Source organism: Tachypleus tridentatus, chromosome 1 (assembly GCF_004210375.1).
Source record: "Tachypleus tridentatus isolate NWPU-2018 chromosome 1, ASM421037v1, whole genome shotgun sequence".
NCBI classification, from domain to species: Eukaryota; Metazoa; Arthropoda; class Merostomata; order Xiphosura; family Limulidae; genus Tachypleus; species Tachypleus tridentatus.
In genome coordinates, this window is record NC_134825.1 from 154,906,022 (window position 1) to 154,924,707 (window position 18,686).

Here is an 18,686-nt window from a genome sequence, read left to right on the forward strand (position 1 = left end):
AAATCGAAGTCTGTTTTCATGAGAAAGATGGTTGAAAAACTGGAATCACAACAATTCTATTCTACTACACACTTTTCAAGTCCATCAATCGATGAATTGGACTCAATGGACTTTTGTGTGTCTGGTCTTTTGAAGCTTGAGCTTGGAAGTCGTGGTCTTAAGACAAGAAGAGGATAGAATTCCAACGTTGTCGTTCTTAGGAGAAATCTGATTTGATAGAAATATAGTTGTAGGATCATTTTAAAGAGTAGGAGAAAGAAATAGGGCATACATTGCTAATATACTGAACTCAATCAATTTGTTTAAAATTCATCTCAACACTACACAATGGGCCATCCGTGTTCTGCCCATCACGGCTTTCAAAACCCGATTTATAGCGTTCTAAGTCCGCAGAAGCACCAATGTTCCACTGACGAACAACTCAACAAATGTTGGTAATTATTTTCATAAAAAGTGTAACTTGATTTTTCATGGTGACAAAATGAGTAATAGTTTTAACTAATTTGTTTAGTTTATTTCTTACGTGATAAAGCAGTCATAGGAATAGTTTCAGAGACTTTATTTTCATTCATATTAGGTGTACTATTTTAGAATAAATTAAAAAAACTAGTAAAACAAACCTGCTTGTTTGTTTTTTTAATTTCGCGCAAAGCTACTCGAGGGCTTTCTATGCTAACCGTCCCTAATTTAGTAGTGTAAGACTAGAGGAAAGGCAGCTAGTCATCATCACCCACCGCCAACTCTTGGGCTACTCTTTTACCAACGAATAGTGGGATAGTGGGATTGACCCTCACATTATAACGTCTCCACGTCTGAAAGGGCGAGCATGTTTGGTGCGACGGGGATGCAAACCCGCGACCCTCAGATTACGAGTCGTACGCCTTCACCCACCTGGCCATGCCGGGCCACAAACCTAACTATTCAGGTTAGCTTGTCTATAACAATTTGTACATATCTGTTTTAAAAAAACCTTTTTTTAGAATATAATGTCATAATATTCAGTTTATTTAATCGATGGTTACACATCCAGCATAAAAGGTTTAGGGCAGTGTTTTACGAATCACCATAAGATCGAGTAAGAAGCACTAAGTTTTATAAACTTTGAGTCACGTATTTGAGCGTGGGGTATACAAAACATGCTTTAAACCTGATTTCAGGATATCTTTTTCCAAATCATCCCTCCCAGAAAGCTGGCTCCCTGTTCATATATTTGAGTTTCGCGTATTCCGATCTCCTGTTGGAGTGAGTAAAGACCACACGTAAAAATGTCGGAGAGTTTGGCCTGGAGCCTCGACTCGAGAGTACGTTCTTTACATAACGTGAGCGGTAGGTAAATAAAACGCACCGTACATCTAGAACAGACACCATGTACGGATATCACCGCCAGCTTATCGTCTCTAAATAATCTCATTAGATCAACTGTTTGTTTAACCCAAACATAACTTAGTAACACCCCGGACGCGATCGTTTCTTCAATACACTGACATCTGTATTTAAACAAACTTTTAGTGTTTGGTTGTGTCATATCAGAGACGTTTATAGAACTCTTTCCATATACAGTTTCTTAAGGAAGGTGTCAACTGCCGTAGGGCTATTTGGAAGAATATTCTTCTTTGTTCACTTAGCTTAACAAGACAAATCTACGGAACAGCTGAGACAAAAATAGTCTGTGGAAAATCGCGCGTGCTATAAGTACGAGCTTGGTCACGACTTTGAGGTGGTGCTCCACGTGGACAAGGTGTAGCTAGGCTATGTGAAAAGAATCCTCGTGTCAGTGGCGTGCACCAAAGAAATATTCACACTTTGTAAATCATTGTTATTTAAGCGTGAATCGAGTGCCAAAACTCTGTTCTTAAAACAGTATATAAAAATAAATTGCACTTGTACACTAGAGCCCAGTTGGTTTTTAGATTATAAAAACAAAAAAAAATTCTGTTTGTCTCGGTTTCTTATCCAGTTGTTACGTTTGACAAACAAGATTTTAAGTTTGTGTATTTCTGGTAAACCAGGAAATATAATTATACCTGGAATAACGTACGTATAATCTAATGAAACAATTTATAGAAAAATGTGCCAAAAATACACATTCAGATTTATGTTGCTACCAAGGTCGTGATCACAAGTTTCTTTTGCAGTATTAATAGATTTTTTGAAATTCAAACATTTATTAACGTTTGGAGACGACTTAATTATACGACTTTCGTAAGATACCTATATCTGAGCCTTAAAGAAATGTGCATTAAAGATTTAATCCACACGCGTATGTGTATATTATTTAAATTCAGATGGTGTCTTAAACGTAAGCTGAAATTCATTGTATAAACAAGTCTAATCATGCATTCTTGTAAAACATTTTACACAACAACACCAACGTTCACATAACGTGATTTTTATTGAGTAAAATCGTAGAAGTGTCATGATAAAAAAAAGTGTATTTTAATGTGGAATGGAATGATAAACACAGTTTAACTTAAAAATATTTCATAATATCTCATGAGTGCTTCTCACATTAGATTGGTTGCTAAACGAACAAAAACGTCAATGAAAACTTTTGGTACCAAATCTGTGAGAAATACTTTTTTTTTCAGTCTTGTTTGTTTTTGAATTTCGCGCAAAGCTACACGAGAGCTATCTGCGCTAGTCTTCCCTAATTTAGCAGTGTAAGACTAGAGGGTTTGTTTGTTTTTGAATTTCGCATAAATCTACTCGAGGGCTATCTGTGCTAGCCGTCCCTAATTTAGCAGTGTAAGACTAGAGGGAAGGCAGCTAGTCATCACCACCCACCGCCAACTCTTGGTCTACTCTTTTACCAACGAATAGTGGGATTGATCGTCACATTATAACGCCCTCACGGCTGAAAGGGGCGAGCATGTTTGGTGCGACCGGGATTCGAACCCACGACCCTCAGATTACGAGTCGCATGCTTTAACCCACCTGGCCATGCCGGACCTTCAGTCTTGTATACAAAAGGTGGAAATTCTGGACTAACTTAAAATAAAGGTTTTCAAAACCGAAAGAAAAAAAATTAATAAAAGAATATAGGTCGTTAAAGTAATAGACACCGATCGCTTTATGTTATCAATAACTTTGTGTTAACAAAGAAGGCGTTAAAATGATTACCCAGTAAAAGTGCGTTTTAAACTTTAAGCTTTGATACATAGTATCCAGTGACGACGATCCTCTTCAATCTTGATTCCATTGTCAAACGGCCGTAAACCAAAGTTAACGATCTTCCGGTGTGTATCGATGAATTGTATAGAACATGATGATATAGACACGTAGCTCTAAGCAACCGGATGGCAGGATTTGAATGATTGGAGGAAGTCCATTACTTCAAATCTATTACCGATCTCCCTGAAGCACGGGATGGAACTGTTGCTTGTAGGTGAAACACAAAAGCTTCTTTGTCAGCTCGAATGTTACCGATACAATAAGAGGGTCTTTATTGTTCCAATTTATTGGCTGTTTACGACAATCTGAATTACCTTAGTTTGAAATAGCAAGCTTTGTGAGGTCCCGGAGGAATAATGTGACGGTATAAGAATGATATTAACTTCAGAGTGGTTTCACAGGCTATACTGAAGGTTTTGATTACCTGATTGGAACGCGTGTTGGAACGTGGCTATATTGCTTTTTCTTGACCCCTCATGACTGTTTTATTTTTTTAAAAAGGATTATTAATCGTGCTCACTATTCAAACCTCAAATGTTTTTGTAATGGATTTCAATTTTCCGTTTCATAATCTACTTTGTTTGTTTGTGACTTTAGTGCAAAACTACACGAGGGCTATCTGCTCTAGTTGTTCCTAATTTAGCAGTGTAAGAGTAGAAGGAAAGCCAATAGTCATCACCGTATACCATTAACTCTTGGGTTACTGTTTTACCAACGCATCGTGGGATTGATCGTTACGTTATAACACCCTCACGCCTGAAAAGACGAGCATGGATGCGATGGAGATTCGAACCCACGACCCTTAGATTATGAGTCGAGCGCTCTAACCACTTAGCCGTTTTTTGCCATTTAAATTTTAAAATAGAAGAGCGTTAAAAGTATTTGGAACTCACCTTTTTGTTCTTGAATGTACGTATGAATGGAACCTGTCTTTAAACACCGTGTTATTTAAACTCTCACAAAGTCTTCAATTGAAACAGTCTGTTGAAGGTTTGTGTATTATTATACGCCATTTTGTGATCTTTATTAAAAGTCCCCAAGTAACACAGTAGTGTATATATGCGGCTTATAACGCCAGAAACCGGGTTTCGATATCCGTTGCGGGCAGAGCATAGATAGCCGCTAACTATAACACAATATATATACTATTTTGGGTATTTCTTGTTTACTGCTTTTTTGTTTTATAATACGTCGTTTCCATTCGACAGTTTTCTAGTTTTGTACCTAACGAGTAATTTTTTGTCAGATTTCTATCAATTTTGTGTTAATTTGTATTTTGAAATTTTCATTTTAACGCTGTTTAATTTTACAAAAGACTCTGCTAATTATCATTTTCCGAACGATATAACACATGGAAATAGATTGAGAAGTTGTGCTTATTTTAAGGTTTCTAGTTGTCACGTTCTTTAAGCTAATATATATATATTTAACATCTTCCTCAATTTAGACTTGCTAAGGAAAGCCATGGACCCAGAAGCTAACGGATACGTGGACTTAAGTCCGTACTGGGAAGTAGAAGATGAACATGACTATTGTGACTGTCCCGGTCCTCCTCCGCCCCCTCAGTTTGTGATACCTCCACCGCCGCCACCCCCTTCCCTCCAGTTATGCCGTGGAGAACACTCAGACCTGCAGTATTGCGAAGCAAAAGCTTTGGAGGCCGAGTACACCCACCCACACTTTCATTCCCTCCCAGTCATCGCTGTAGTCTCTTCAGTGGTGCTGGTCGCCATATTGGTTGCATCTTTTCTGCTGTGGAAGTGAGTAGCGGCAGTTCTGTGTTTGTTTTTGCCTTTAAGAAGTTAAATAGTAAACTTCATATAGTAACAAAATATTCAATAATTAGCAATAGTTTTAATACAATAAAAATTATAAGTAAGCATCCTATAATTATCGTTATTTATGTATGTCTTTTGAATACATTACAGGTTATGAAAACATCGTGTTTAGTGTGGCTTAGTTTGCTTCTTTAAAATCGTAACTGTGCACGTTTACATGTCAGTTTTCTGATAAACTATTTGTTGTAAAACTATTCCGATAATAAACACATACATGCCGAGAATTAAATGTGTAATAGTTACGATCAGGTCAGTTTTGCTACTCAGAAACTATGAATAGCAGCTTCAAAATCTAGTGAAAATGTGGGTCAGTCGCAGTACAAAATCGCCACTCTAGAATCTATTTTATTATAACATAATAGTGTCGTTAAACGTAATGAACAAGAAAACTACGCTTGCGAAAATGGCTTGATTACGTCATTATCACCATGGAAAGAGAAGTGAACGTACATTTAGGTCTTTAGATAATTACCATTGCGGAACAAATGATACGATCCGATACGTTGTACTGTGACATCTCGACAATAACCTTTATAATATAGAAACTACTAAGAAATCAACTAATACAGGAGGTTAAGAAAAAGTGTGAGAAACGAAACTATATTAAAATAATATTAAGTATAACATTATTTTGTAATGTCTGCTATCTTTATCTGATGTTTGGATGGTACTTTTTAAGCCTTCAATTATAGTTTTAGAATAGCCTTTTTATTTTATATGTCAAATTTGGAGCTTCCGCATAACTGAGTTGTACTCCAAGCTATTAATACAACTTAAAAAATAATATCCTGATGTCAGATGTTTCTAGCAATATTTGATTTTGTTTGTTTGTTTTTGAATTTCGCACAAAGCTACACGAGGGTTATCTGCGCTAGCCATCCATAATTTAGCAGTGTAAGACTATAGGGAAGGCAGCTAGTCATCACCACCTACCGCCAACTCTTGGTCTACTCTCTCTACCAACGAATAGTGGGATTGGCCGTCACATTATAACACCCCCACGGCTGAAAGGGCGAGCATGTTTGGTGTGACGGAGATTCGAACCTGCAACCCTCGGATTACGAGTCGAATGCCTTAACCACCTGGGCATGCCGAGCCGTATTTGATTTTAAGAAACGAGGAATTTACCTTAAAATGGTAGTAGTTGAAATGGTATGCTTGTATTTGTAAGCGTTATGTATTTTCATATTGTTTAAAGTTTGTTTTCAAGTTTTGAAGCACTCTCGTTTGTCGGATGTTTATTGCCGTTGTTGACTAGCAGAAAGAAATCCTGTAGCACCTGATGACATGCAAGATAAAGATTGAAATTAGGATTTCGAACAACATCATAAAATAATAAACACCAGGGTTTACACTCGTAGACCCATCCGCTGGGCAGCTCATATAGCTTCACTTATCGCGGAATGAATATCTTCCTGAGACCCAACCCTAAAACACAAGAATAAATAGCAACTTAGAATAAAGATGGGTCTTCCCAACCGTATAATTAAGTTTTACCACTTCTTTGCCCCTCCCAAGTTTAGAACTTGACAAAAACGATTTCACAGTCTGGTATGGTTTTATGACTTGACTACGTCTGAAAGAATTAACTTTATTTTTTTCCTCTGGGTAGTGACACTAAGAAAGGAGATACATTTCGTCTGTCTGTCTGTTAACCTTCAGACATCCGCCTTTAGCAACATTTTTGGGTATCTGAGCCAACTCTGGAACTTACATTTTAGTGTGTTTCTATTCTCAGCACTTCACTTTAACTGTCATATATTTCTGTTATTTGGTGGTTTGGGGTTTTATCAAAAAATAATATTTAAAAACACTGTACCGTTTTTTTTATCCAAAATTATACGAACAAAAATCCCAGAATAATACGGAACATTATAGTCCTTGGGTAAAAAAAAAAGTAAGTTTGTATTTTTTTTTCGGTTTTTCCTATAAGATTCTTCCCACTTTGTAATGAACTCTTATGTAAAATCGTATAATTCACATAAGTAGGCTGAGCGTGACTAAGTAATCAGCATGCAGGGCCACGAATAGGAAGGTCCAAACAAAGCTAAAGAATTGTTGCAAGTTATGATAGTCAATTTCGATTGCAAGTTGTCGTGTAGGTAGAGGGTACTGCCCTCTTTTTAAATCAGGGGACAGCTATTTTTGAATACTCAGTTCTCGACTTATTTGTTTAAGCCTATTTTTCACATAAAATGCCCTTCGGTTTCTAAACAGAAAATGGTAATTTTTGAATATTTGCAAATGATGGAGATAAAATGTTTAATGTATTTTTGTTACATTAGTCTAATAATGACTAAAGTTATATATCCCGAAAGTATCGATAAATAATTTAACCATGTTATTTTACAATGTACAACAGCTTCTAAAGAAGGTAGGTTATAGTGGTAATTTAGTTTCTTTAGTTACAGTTCACAAATCCATATAAAACCCACATGCTTTATCAAAGAATGATTTATTTAGTTTTTATTTGATGTATTCTCCAATTGTTAATAATATATTTTAAGGAGAAATAAACCCTCCGCTAGTACAACCGTATGTCTTCGGATTTACAACGCTAAAATCAGCGGTTCGATTCTTTCGGTGGGCTGAGCTATAAGAAAAACACAAACACTAAAACACACAAGGAGAAATAAGTATTTGATAATTTGTTTAATAATTATTCTCTTCAATAAAAAAATCAAGACGAGAAGCATTTTTAGCCTAATTATAATAATTAGTGTTCATTTCGGTAGCAGCGGATTCATCAAATTTATTTACTGAGTGTACTTCACAAATGTCACAGTAAATGTGTTTGTTGGAGATATTACTGAAGTAGCACAGTAAATTTGTTTGTCGGGTGTACTTCAGAAATAGCACGATAAATTTCTTTATTGGAGGTACTTAAATAATATCACAGAAAACAATACATGAAAGCTCAAACAAAATCCGTAATAAATTGTTTCCGGAAAGCTCGATCATACAAAGAAAATCCTTTCATGTATCTGAGAGGAGCTTGGATTAGTGTACTGTCAGTAAAGGAAGAATATGATAATGAGACGAATTGAAGAGGCCAAAGACATATGATGTAAGGCAAGATTCTGTTTCTCAGATAAGCATTATATTTTAAAAGTATAAAGCAAAAACAAATTACTTTACAGGTATCTAACAACTTCTAATAGTATTCTGCGGTTCATCCAGCGTAATTCATCTTTCGATTTATTTAACGTAAATTATATTTTAAGAAACGTAAGTGCACTTTAATTTGCGCTTCTATGCACCTCACTGAAGTTTAATTTATTTCAATATGTGATTTCAATAAGTATCTCTCTGTTTATATGCTGAAAACTGTTTCTGTTAGTAAATATTTGTTGATGCAGTTGTTTTATTACTTGCATATTTAGCCACGTTTTGATCGCGTTATTCTATTTAGGACTCTATTTATATTCAGTTTATAAAAGTGATTACTGATGGTCGAACCTATCTGCAACTTTCGAAACCAAATGCTCAGGCGGTTAAGGCACTCGACTCGTAATCTGAGGGTCGTGGGTTCGAATTCCCGTCACACCAAACATGATCGCCTTACAGTCGTGGGGGTGTTATAACGTGACGGTCAATCCCACTATTCGTTAGTAAAAGAATAACCCAAGAGTTGGCAGTGGGTGGTGATGACTAGCTGCCTCCCATCTAGTCTTACGCTGCTAAATGAGGGACAGCTAGCGCAGATAGCCCTCGTGTAGCTTTGCGCGAAATTCAAAGCATACCAAACCGAAACCAAACGTTTCTGTTAACAGTGAAAAAAAATATGAACTAACCTGTAGTTTTAATCTGTTCATCTGTTTAACGACTAAATGCTTATTAAATTGTAATTAAACAACAAATCATTGAGGAGAGACGCACAAAGACGTTTCTCAAATAACTGTTTAAATTGTTTACGCCAGTCTATTTATTTTAGAGTATAGCATGTTTATAGTTTTAGAAGATAGCATGTACATTGATTTTTATCACGATGTTTTGAAGATAGATATTTTTTCAGAGACAGTAAAAGTATTTTTGTTACTAAAAATTACCTGAATAGTTACTTAGTCAAAATCATTCGCGTATTTATTTTAAACACTAAAATTCTCAAGTAAATAACATTATATCGTTTATTTACACATTTGAACCGTAACCTGTTCCATGTTTGAGACTTTCCAGTTGCTGTATCGACACACGTTATTGTTTTTATGCTGACATGAAAAATAGATCGTTTAATATAAAGAAGAAAACATCTAGTGATTAAGACCTTTATTTTTTATTAACACGTATTACCTTTTCACAAGATAAAGCTATTGTTATAACCAAAAGAGTAAGTTATTAATTAAAAAAATTAAGATGTTTAATGGTTCAAAATGTTTGTTTATCTCACTATTGAGTGTTTTTATTAGAATTAAAATGTCAAATGTTAATCTGCCCAGGTTACTAAGTAAATTTATGCTCCCAAATTATATAAAAATTGTTATTTAAAACATGACACTGAGATTTATTTTAGATTACTGACTTTTTGTCTGATTTGCAAAATTCAAAACCTAGTCAGGGCTACTGATTCTTTCTCTCTTATTAATGGGTTTCAAATCATTAGCTAAGTCGACTATTTCCTGTCTGTTGCACAGGCCTAATTCATTGGCCAAGATATTGGTTCTTTAGGTTCATTCACGTCATTAGGTTCAGCCTACTTGTTCTGTGGTAGTCAAGGGTTTGAAAAATAACTATACTAATGGCACCCAATTATTTATCAGGTTAGTTATTTTGCTTACCTTATTCACAGATTTCTAAACATTTTCTAAACTTATTATCTGACTCGAAGATTCAATAATTAATTTGAAGAATGATTTTTTTCCAGCTCTGATTCGCTGGCTTCAAGATTGTTGATGTTTACTTTCATTCTTTTTCCGACTCGCAAGCTTCAGAAACTAGTCAGATGTTACTTCTAGTTAATTGAGAAATTTCAAACATTAGTCAGGCTACTGACAGCTCCTGTCTAACTTACAGCTTTTAGAAAGACACGTTACTCGCAATTATGATCTCGTTTTTAGTTTGTGTTTTTTTTCGATTTTTTCCTCTGCAAATGTAGATCTTTTGTTGAGGATAGTTTACCGACCTCTATTGAAGTAAAACTATATGTGATAGTTGTTGTTTTCTTTCTTGTCTAAAACTAAGCAATACCTGAAGATACATTGTTAATTAATTCGAATTCTGGGAGAGGTTTGTTTTATGTTTTTAAAGTTTCAAAATATATGCTTATCTTACTATTGATTCTTTTTATTAGAAGTGTTAATCTGCCCAGTATATATATTTTTTAACTTTATCTCAATTAGTTTTTATCTGTTTCATACCCATTAAAATACATTATGCAATTACGTGTAGCATGTGCATAGAGTTAATCGCATGTTACTGCAGAAGTAAGCTGCGATATCACGAACAATATATTTTGTTTCTATATATGATTCGCGGCGAATTCCTAAATATTCCACAGTACAACATTACAGCGGCTAGACCCATGGAGTAAGAAGAAGTTTTGTTTCCAGTGAAGTTTTAAAGACATAAAATCAAAAGACACAACATGTCGAATAAAAAAAACAACAAAAAATTATGTTTTGAACGAAAGTAAATAATTTGGAAAGGCTTACAAAATCAAATAGTTCTGAAGCTTCAAGTCATAGCAGAAAACACCAATATCTACAAAATAAAGGTTGTGGCTACGAAGGAGAACCATTTAACCCCAAATGCCCTTGCAGTGGTGTATTTCTAACTGAAGATATAATTTGGTAGGTAGGATGTTCAAGAACATGTTATAGCTTCCCGATATTTTTTAACTTGCGTGATGTATACCCCTCCTCTCGCTGGCTTTGCGATAAGTCTTAAGACTAATAAGGCTAAAAACCAGGTTACTACACTCACGATGAGCCAAAGCGCGGATAGCCAGTTGCGTAACTTTGTGATCTATAACAAACAAACCAAACATGTTATGATAAATTATATAAATATACGAAAGAAGAAAGGAGAAATTTAATTACAAAATATATTATCACTCATTCAAATAAAATATAATGTTGGTATTGATGTACAATGATAGATACTAGACATATGCTATGTATATTCAGCGCTGTACAGTGTAAAGACGTGGCGTGAAGATAAGATTCAGTATATAATTACTTACGTCGAAAATATTTGTACAGCTTCATTAGAAATGACTACTTTATATAATTATGTAACTAGAGTTATAGAAACTAATTTTTAACAAGCCAGAAACCCACATTTGGATAAGGACAGTTTAGTGAAAGGGATTAGTATAGTATTGTTTGTGTTAAAATACATACCTTTTGTACGAAAATTTATCATTCAAGTAGAGCATGTGTCACCGAATATATTATAGTAATAACTGTACGTAGACGATAGAAAGACGGAAAGGGAAGCGAAATATAGCAATGAATATTTTTCAATGTGTCGCAGTTTTTCGTACAACGATGGCCGGTTCCTCTTCCGCTCTGTCTATGTTTGACCGATTTCATTCACCACTGGACTCGCTTTCAACGTGCTACTTTAACATAGCATTTGAAGAAGTAACGAAAAAAAATAATAAAAGAACAAAAAACGAGATCCTAGAATGTTGAAAGTTCCCTTTTACATACAATACAACCTACAAATGGCCAAGTTGACGTATTGACCCAACGTGGAGACGGGTGCTGCTAAACCTAGAATTTTTTAATCTTTTACTATCGTTACGACACGCCGAGTCTCTCGTCCGTTTAGTATTGATCCAAAAAGAAGGCACTCGTTTCCTACCATCGGCTTCAAACCAGCAGAGCGCACAAACGTTGTGAGCTCGCGCGAAGAGAAGGCAATTTGAAACAGATATTTTTCTCTTGCTCTACCAGCAGTTTTCCAACTCGAAGGTTGACAATCTCTAAACTTTCTCTGCTTGACCTTGTTGTTTGGCATGACTTTTGCAGTGTCAGCTTCAATGTGATGTTCATTAACTTCTGAAGAGTCAGTTATCTACTGCTTTAGTGAAACTCTCTGAAGTAACCGAGAACATTTCTGTCAGGGAAGACTCCGTAACAACGTTTGTTTGATATCCGTGATGCTTAAACCTTCTTGAGCGTTAGTAGCCCTAATTACTATTTTTGGCGAAACTGCGTTAACCAACCGAGTGAATCTTTATCGAAGAAAGTCAGTAACAAAAACTTTTGCGATACTGTAAAACAACCACGGTAAAAGTTGAGACGATAAGAAATCCAGACGCCCCGGTGTTTTCTCCTTTATTTAGGAAACATATGTAATTATAGAAAAACCAGTAATAAAACTTTTGCGATACTGTAAAACAACAGCGGTAAAATTTGAGACGATAGGAAATCCAGACGCCCCGGTGTTTTCTCCTTTATTTAGGAAACATATGTAATTATAGAAAAACCAGTAATAAAACTTTTGCGATACTGTAAAACAACAGCGGTAAAAGTTGAGACGATAAGAAATCCAGACGCCCCGGTGTTTTCTCCTTTATTTAGGAAACATCTGTAATTATAGAAAAACCAGTAATAAAACTTTTGCGATACTGTAAAACAACAGCGGTAAAAGTTGAGACGATAAGAAATCCAGAAGCCCCGGTGTTTTCTCCTTTCTTTAGGAAACATCTGTAATTAGATAAAACCAGTTAAGAAACCTTTGTTTGATAACAACGTTGTTTAAGCCTAACTTGATAGTTAGCTTAACTACAGTTCCAGTAAATCTGCATGGACTACCAGAGAACATCCCTATAGGAATATAAGGAAAAGGCGTTTGACTGAAACTGTTATCGATTAATCCATGGGAATTTATTAACCTCATTTCCATGAACTCCTCTCACAGTTTTGAAACTAGCAAGATCAAATTTCATGGACGGACTTGAGGTGGCCCACATGTAATTTGGGGGAGGGGGGTGTAGGAAGAGGTTTCTCAAGATCACTTAACCCGAATCTGACATCAATATTTGTGTTTTTGGCCCGAACATAGATTCGTTTGGTTGCTTGAAGTTAAGCACAAAGTTACACAATGTGCTCTGGCCATTACGGATGTTGAAACCCGCTTTCTATCCTTGTAAATACGCAGACATAACAGTATTCTTCTGGTGAGGGTCGTAGCGAGTTGGGAAGCACTATATTTGAAATTGCGTGTTCCTGTCCCCACTCACAAAATAGCGAGACCAAACGTGACAGCTTTTTCTTCGAACATCACGAGCGAATGACCAATCGGTGTTTGTTTTCAGCCCCCGGCCCCCTAAAGATATCTGAAGAAGAAGTTGTGGGTAATTTTTATGCTGGTTAATTTAAACGTACGACTGTTTCAAACTGGTTTAATGTAATAGAAATATTTACACTAAGAAGCTATAGTGTCTGTCTTACGCGAGTCTTTGTATAATCTAATTGTTCGAATTGCTATGCAACTCTTTCTTAGATTATACTGTAGTAATAAAAGTAAATAAGTAAGTTAATTCTTGTTATGCCTTCGCCAGGCACATAAGGCCAGTATTCATCACCATTTTCTGTGACACAATTTCCCCTGGATAGGACGACATTACAGTACAGGTTAACCATCAGCCACTAGCTTGTACCAATAATATAGCGGAGTAGACTGAAGTTGTTGAGGTAAAGTGCCTTGTGGAAGGACACTATAAAATGTTTCAGACAAGCCTCGAACTTGCAGACTCTTAGCTACGAACTCAAATCACTAACTACGAGACCTCTCACATATTATAATATTGGATAACTTGTAGTTTTTTCACTCAGATTCTGAAATGTCCGTACTTTATAATACAAATTGAGAGTTAAACTTGTGGCTAGTAAAATTATGAACATTTATATTTAGCTGTTTAACGACGAGTCTGAATAAGCCACAGTAAATGGGACATTCGATCCAGCTGTCTCTTCAGGTTCATCACAAGCTCTATTCACTTAGATGTTTAACATGCGTCTATGTGGATTGGTACATGCCTACGTAATGTCTTTCCCAGTGAATGTTAATTTCCTCTCTCTAATGAATATAGAACACCTTCAGTCAAGGGCATCTGATTGTCTGTAATTAGTCGTAACGTACAGTTTGTAAGGGTAAACCGAGTTTGCTTCTTATTAGCTATGTATAATTAACCATCTCAAAGAGCAGGTTTATTACGGCAACTTTTTAAAGATTTATTTTTTGCCAACGGGTTAATTATCTTTGGAACAATTAGAATTTTCAACACTTCCTGTATATAATTTCACGGTCTACAATTAACAAATTTAAGTTAGATATAAAACTCTTTAGGGCAAGAAATGTAGTAACGTGATTCACAATTAGGTGAACTGGAATTAAAAATAAAACAATATTTAAACTGTAATGTCGAGAAAACCCACTTGTAGAGAAAAATATATATGTAAAAACGGCTGGTATGGGTAGAGACACTTTTTGTTACGTAGAGGAGCGAACAACGTTTCGACTTTCTTCGGTCATCGTCAGGTTCACAAAGAAAGAAAGTGGTAACTGACCGGAAGCTGACCACATGTTTGAAAGGGATTATGTAACTGAGTGTCGGAATGTAGAGGGCGTGCTTAGATGTTTGAGTATATAATTTTATATTATTTATTTTATTATTATTATTTATTATATTACTTTTAATATAGGAACACCTTTATACACTACTGGCCATTATCAACATATCCATGTCACTACTGGCCATTATCAACACATCCATGTCACTACTGGCCATTATCAACACATCCACGTCACTACTGGCCATTATCAACACATCCACGTCACTACTGGCCATTATCAACACATCCACGTCACTACTGGCCATTATCAACACATCCACGTCACTACTGGCCATTATCAACACATCCACGTCACTACTGGCCATTATCAACACATCCACGTCACTACTGGCCATTATCAACACATCCACGTCACTACTGGCTATTATCAACACATCCACGTCACTACTGGCCATTATCAACACATTCATTACGTCACTCACTACTGGCCATTATCAACACATCCACGTCACTACTGGCCATTATCAACACATCCACGTCACTACTGGCCATTATCAACACATCCACGTCACTACTGGCCATTATCAACACATCCACGTCACTACTGGCCATTATCAACACATCCACGTCACTACTGGCCATTATCAACACATCCACGTCACTACTGGCCATTATCAACATATTCATGCCACTGCTGGCCATTAATATTTTATTTTAAAACGTTTTAAATGGAATCTACAAAGCTGACTAAAACTAAGCAGGTTAACTTTAACCACGATGACAACAGACTACTCGGAGTTACCGTCCTACATGAAATATGTTAAGATAGAGAAACGAGATGATTCCAAACAAGTTGTTTTTTCTTTTATTAATATAATATCCATTTTACATATAAGTATAACTCATGTTAACTTAATTAAGATGCGTTTTATAACAGTAAGACAATTATTCAGTGCAATCTATGCCAGGAAATTTAGCTGCTTATTCGAAATGTATCTAGTTAGGAAAACATGTCAGAATCGTCTAACTTTAGGGAAAGGAGAATTTCACGATTCTTTGTATATTTTCTTGGTTAAATCTGGTATTTGTATGGGTAAGATAGGGAAAAATACAATAGACAACTAATTGTTGTGATATCCACCAATAATGTTGCAGCAGTTTACATGTGTGTATGTATGAAGACAAAATAACGTTCCTTGCAGTTATACCAAATAACGCTAATGTATCGAATCAACATATCGTTGAAACAAAATACTCTGATGCTGCTAGAGGGCCCAGTTAATGTTGGAAGCTATTCATCCGTATTGTCTGTGTGTATTATGTTTGAAACTGAAGAGATAGTGTGGTTATGGAAATGCACATATACGTGTTTAATTTACAATATGGGACTCTCATTTGGAGTCCGTGAATCGAACCGTACCATATAGATAAAATCTAACTATTCAACTTTTCGTTTCTCTGCTTGTCCATCAGTCTATATGTCTTTGCTATCTATTTGTTTTTAATCTCTATTTGTCCTTTACGCTGTCCTTGTTAGGCATATTTTTTCTCAAAAGAAAATGAGAATGAACTTGCTAGTCTGATATAGAGGGCGGTAAATATTGTATTGTTAAGTGCAACGGGAAACTTTTTATCATACCGTCACGCTCTGATGAACTTCAAATAACCCACCTTCCTCCTGAAACGATGCCTTAACCATGCACTTAAGGTGCTTGCAATGAAGGTTAATACCGACTTCTATAATTATAGTTCCCGCCGCGTGGCGCTGACTGCCAAATTTGATGCCACGTGATTGCTGTGGCAGTTTACAGTACAAACCATGTGACTAAAGTGCTTTTGGCCCAACTTCAAGAGCGCGCTTTCGCTTTTTTATCTTTAGACATTTTACAGACTTTGTTTATTTTACACACAAAGTGGGTTGGATGAAGCATGTAAAGAACCTGTCTTTGTTTATTTTTTCCTTCACTGTTTCCATTTGCTAATTGTTAAGTCATTCCACAAGGAATCAGTATAAATATCCGTTATACATTGCTGAAGTAATCTAAGAACTGGATTCCGAAAATACCACGAAGAAATTAGCAACAATCCGATCGAGAATCTTTTGCTATTCGTCGCACAGTCTAACTGAGAAGTTCTGGTATTATATGGAAAAGCCCAATGGGAAGTGACTTGTGTCAGACAAAAGATGGGTCTGATATGCTGTTTTTGTATTATTCTTATTTTGAATGTCAAATTGACAAATTAAAATGAATATGGAGATAAAAAAATGAACAGTCAACATTATGTTTATCACCAAGATAATTTAGTTGAAGCCACAATGTAAGATATAAAGTGAAAACAAAATACCTGTTTTGTGTCCACTTTGAATATAACTCTGTGCAAATATACATTTAAATGTAACGTAGTGTAAACATACACTTGAAATGAAGAAATGTAGGCAGCGCTGCTTTGAAAATGTTTGCTCTAGTAATGGAAACATTAATATGGCACTACGCATTTTTTCGATCGTATTTGCGGCTGATTGCAGGAATTTCAGACATTTTTCATGTTGAAACGCTAACACATGTCACGAATGTGAATTGATTTAAAGCCTACAGTGATTTGGCTTAAAATAGATCTCGTTGATCTATTGAATATATCTGTTTATCCAATTTGTATCCAGACATTTACCGTGCTAGTTTCTTGAGGCCAAACGTTATAGTCGTGCTACTATGATTTTTAGAGTTCGTGGTTCGCATCCGGTTACCACAAAATCGCGTTCGGCAATTTATGGTCGTGATGCATTGTAAAAATGACATTCAAATGCAACAATTTTTTATTAGGCCAGCAGGTGGGGCCCTGCCTCTCCAATTTAAACATTTTTTTTATTTATTAAAGGGAATTTCACCATGTTAAAAACATCGATTTATCTTTACCATGAAGCTTTAATAAACTGTACTGCAAAAGTTCGACATTGATAAAGTCGAATCGCTGAGAAAGTTTCATAAGACACAATAAATTTGAATACAAAAAGGTAAACCTATGACGTATTAGATACAAGTGACAGATATAGCAAGGACGAAAGAAAAACAAGTTAAAAATAAATTATACCATTGAAAAAGCAATCCAAGGCACTCACAAAATTAAAAGTGAAGTAATAAGACAAATATTCTGTACACTCCTGTCAGACACTGGATAAGAAGAAACATTTCAAACTGAGTGACTCAGTAAATAATAATCAATAAATGTTTAACTGTATTGCTAATTTTCAGACACTTAAAACAAATATAAGATACGAGCAAAAGTCCACAACCTATCAACAATCCGAAATAAACTAAATACGAATAGTACATGATGGGTTTTTTTTAAGTAACAAAGAAATCGACAACAATAAATTATCCAATGAACAACTCTTTGAAAACAAACTTTTTATCAGAGTACAGTTGGTCGATGGGACTCGTTGTTTGAATCGTTCTTCTTTCTTTTTAACAGTTAGATATAATTTATTAATATGAAATATATCTTTCTGAGGTCTCATAGTGATTCCAGTCATGACGAGGCTTTCAGGTGGAGGTCTCAAGCAAATAAAAGTTTTTCTTTGCTTGCAAATCTGTTTACACTTTCTGATTTTCATTGACAAAGTCTTTCTGTCATTTTGGGGTCGTGCTAGAAGTCTTGAGATATATTTTTCATCTAACGTGTACGTTTTCCATAGGTTTCACTTATTTGTTATTAAGCATAAACTACACAATGGCGAGTGTCATCTGTATTTTTACTCAGCGTGAAAATCGAAACCTGACTTTTAGTGTTATAAACTGTCATCGATCTTACCACTGAGGCAATCTGAGGATCGCAGTTTCGAATTCTCGTCCCACCAAAGATGCTCGACCTCTTAGCCGTGAGGACGTTCTGTTGTGATGGTCAATCACACTATTCGTTGGTAAAAGAGTAGCTCAGAGGTTTGCAAGTCGTAACGATTAGCTGCTTTCTGTCTAATCTTTCACTGCGAAATTAGGAACGGCTAGCGCGTAAAGTTCTCGTGTAGTTTTGCGCGAAATTCAAAACCAACACACAAACCTTACCACTGAGCTACCGGTTCCATCTCAAAGGAAGGTTTTGTTCGCCTTTTTCCATCTCCGGATATGTTTGATGTATTTGTTGGAGTTAAGTTAAT

General features: G+C 35.7%; 1 protein-coding gene across 5 annotated transcripts in view; it reads left to right on the forward strand.

The window, feature by feature from the left end:
* LOC143228074 (uncharacterized) overlaps positions 1–18,686 on the forward strand; it is a 190,973-nt gene that overhangs the window by 133,580 nt on the left and 38,707 nt on the right. For all 5 annotated transcript variants that reach the window (XM_076459415.1, XM_076459425.1, XM_076459419.1 and 2 more), the window contains one exon: positions 4,619–4,931. In XM_076459415.1, coding sequence (XP_076315530.1) covers positions 4,636–4,931 — 296 coding nt within the window. In that variant the 5' untranslated portion in view covers positions 4,619–4,635. The remainder of the gene's footprint in view (positions 1–4,618; positions 4,932–18,686) is intronic.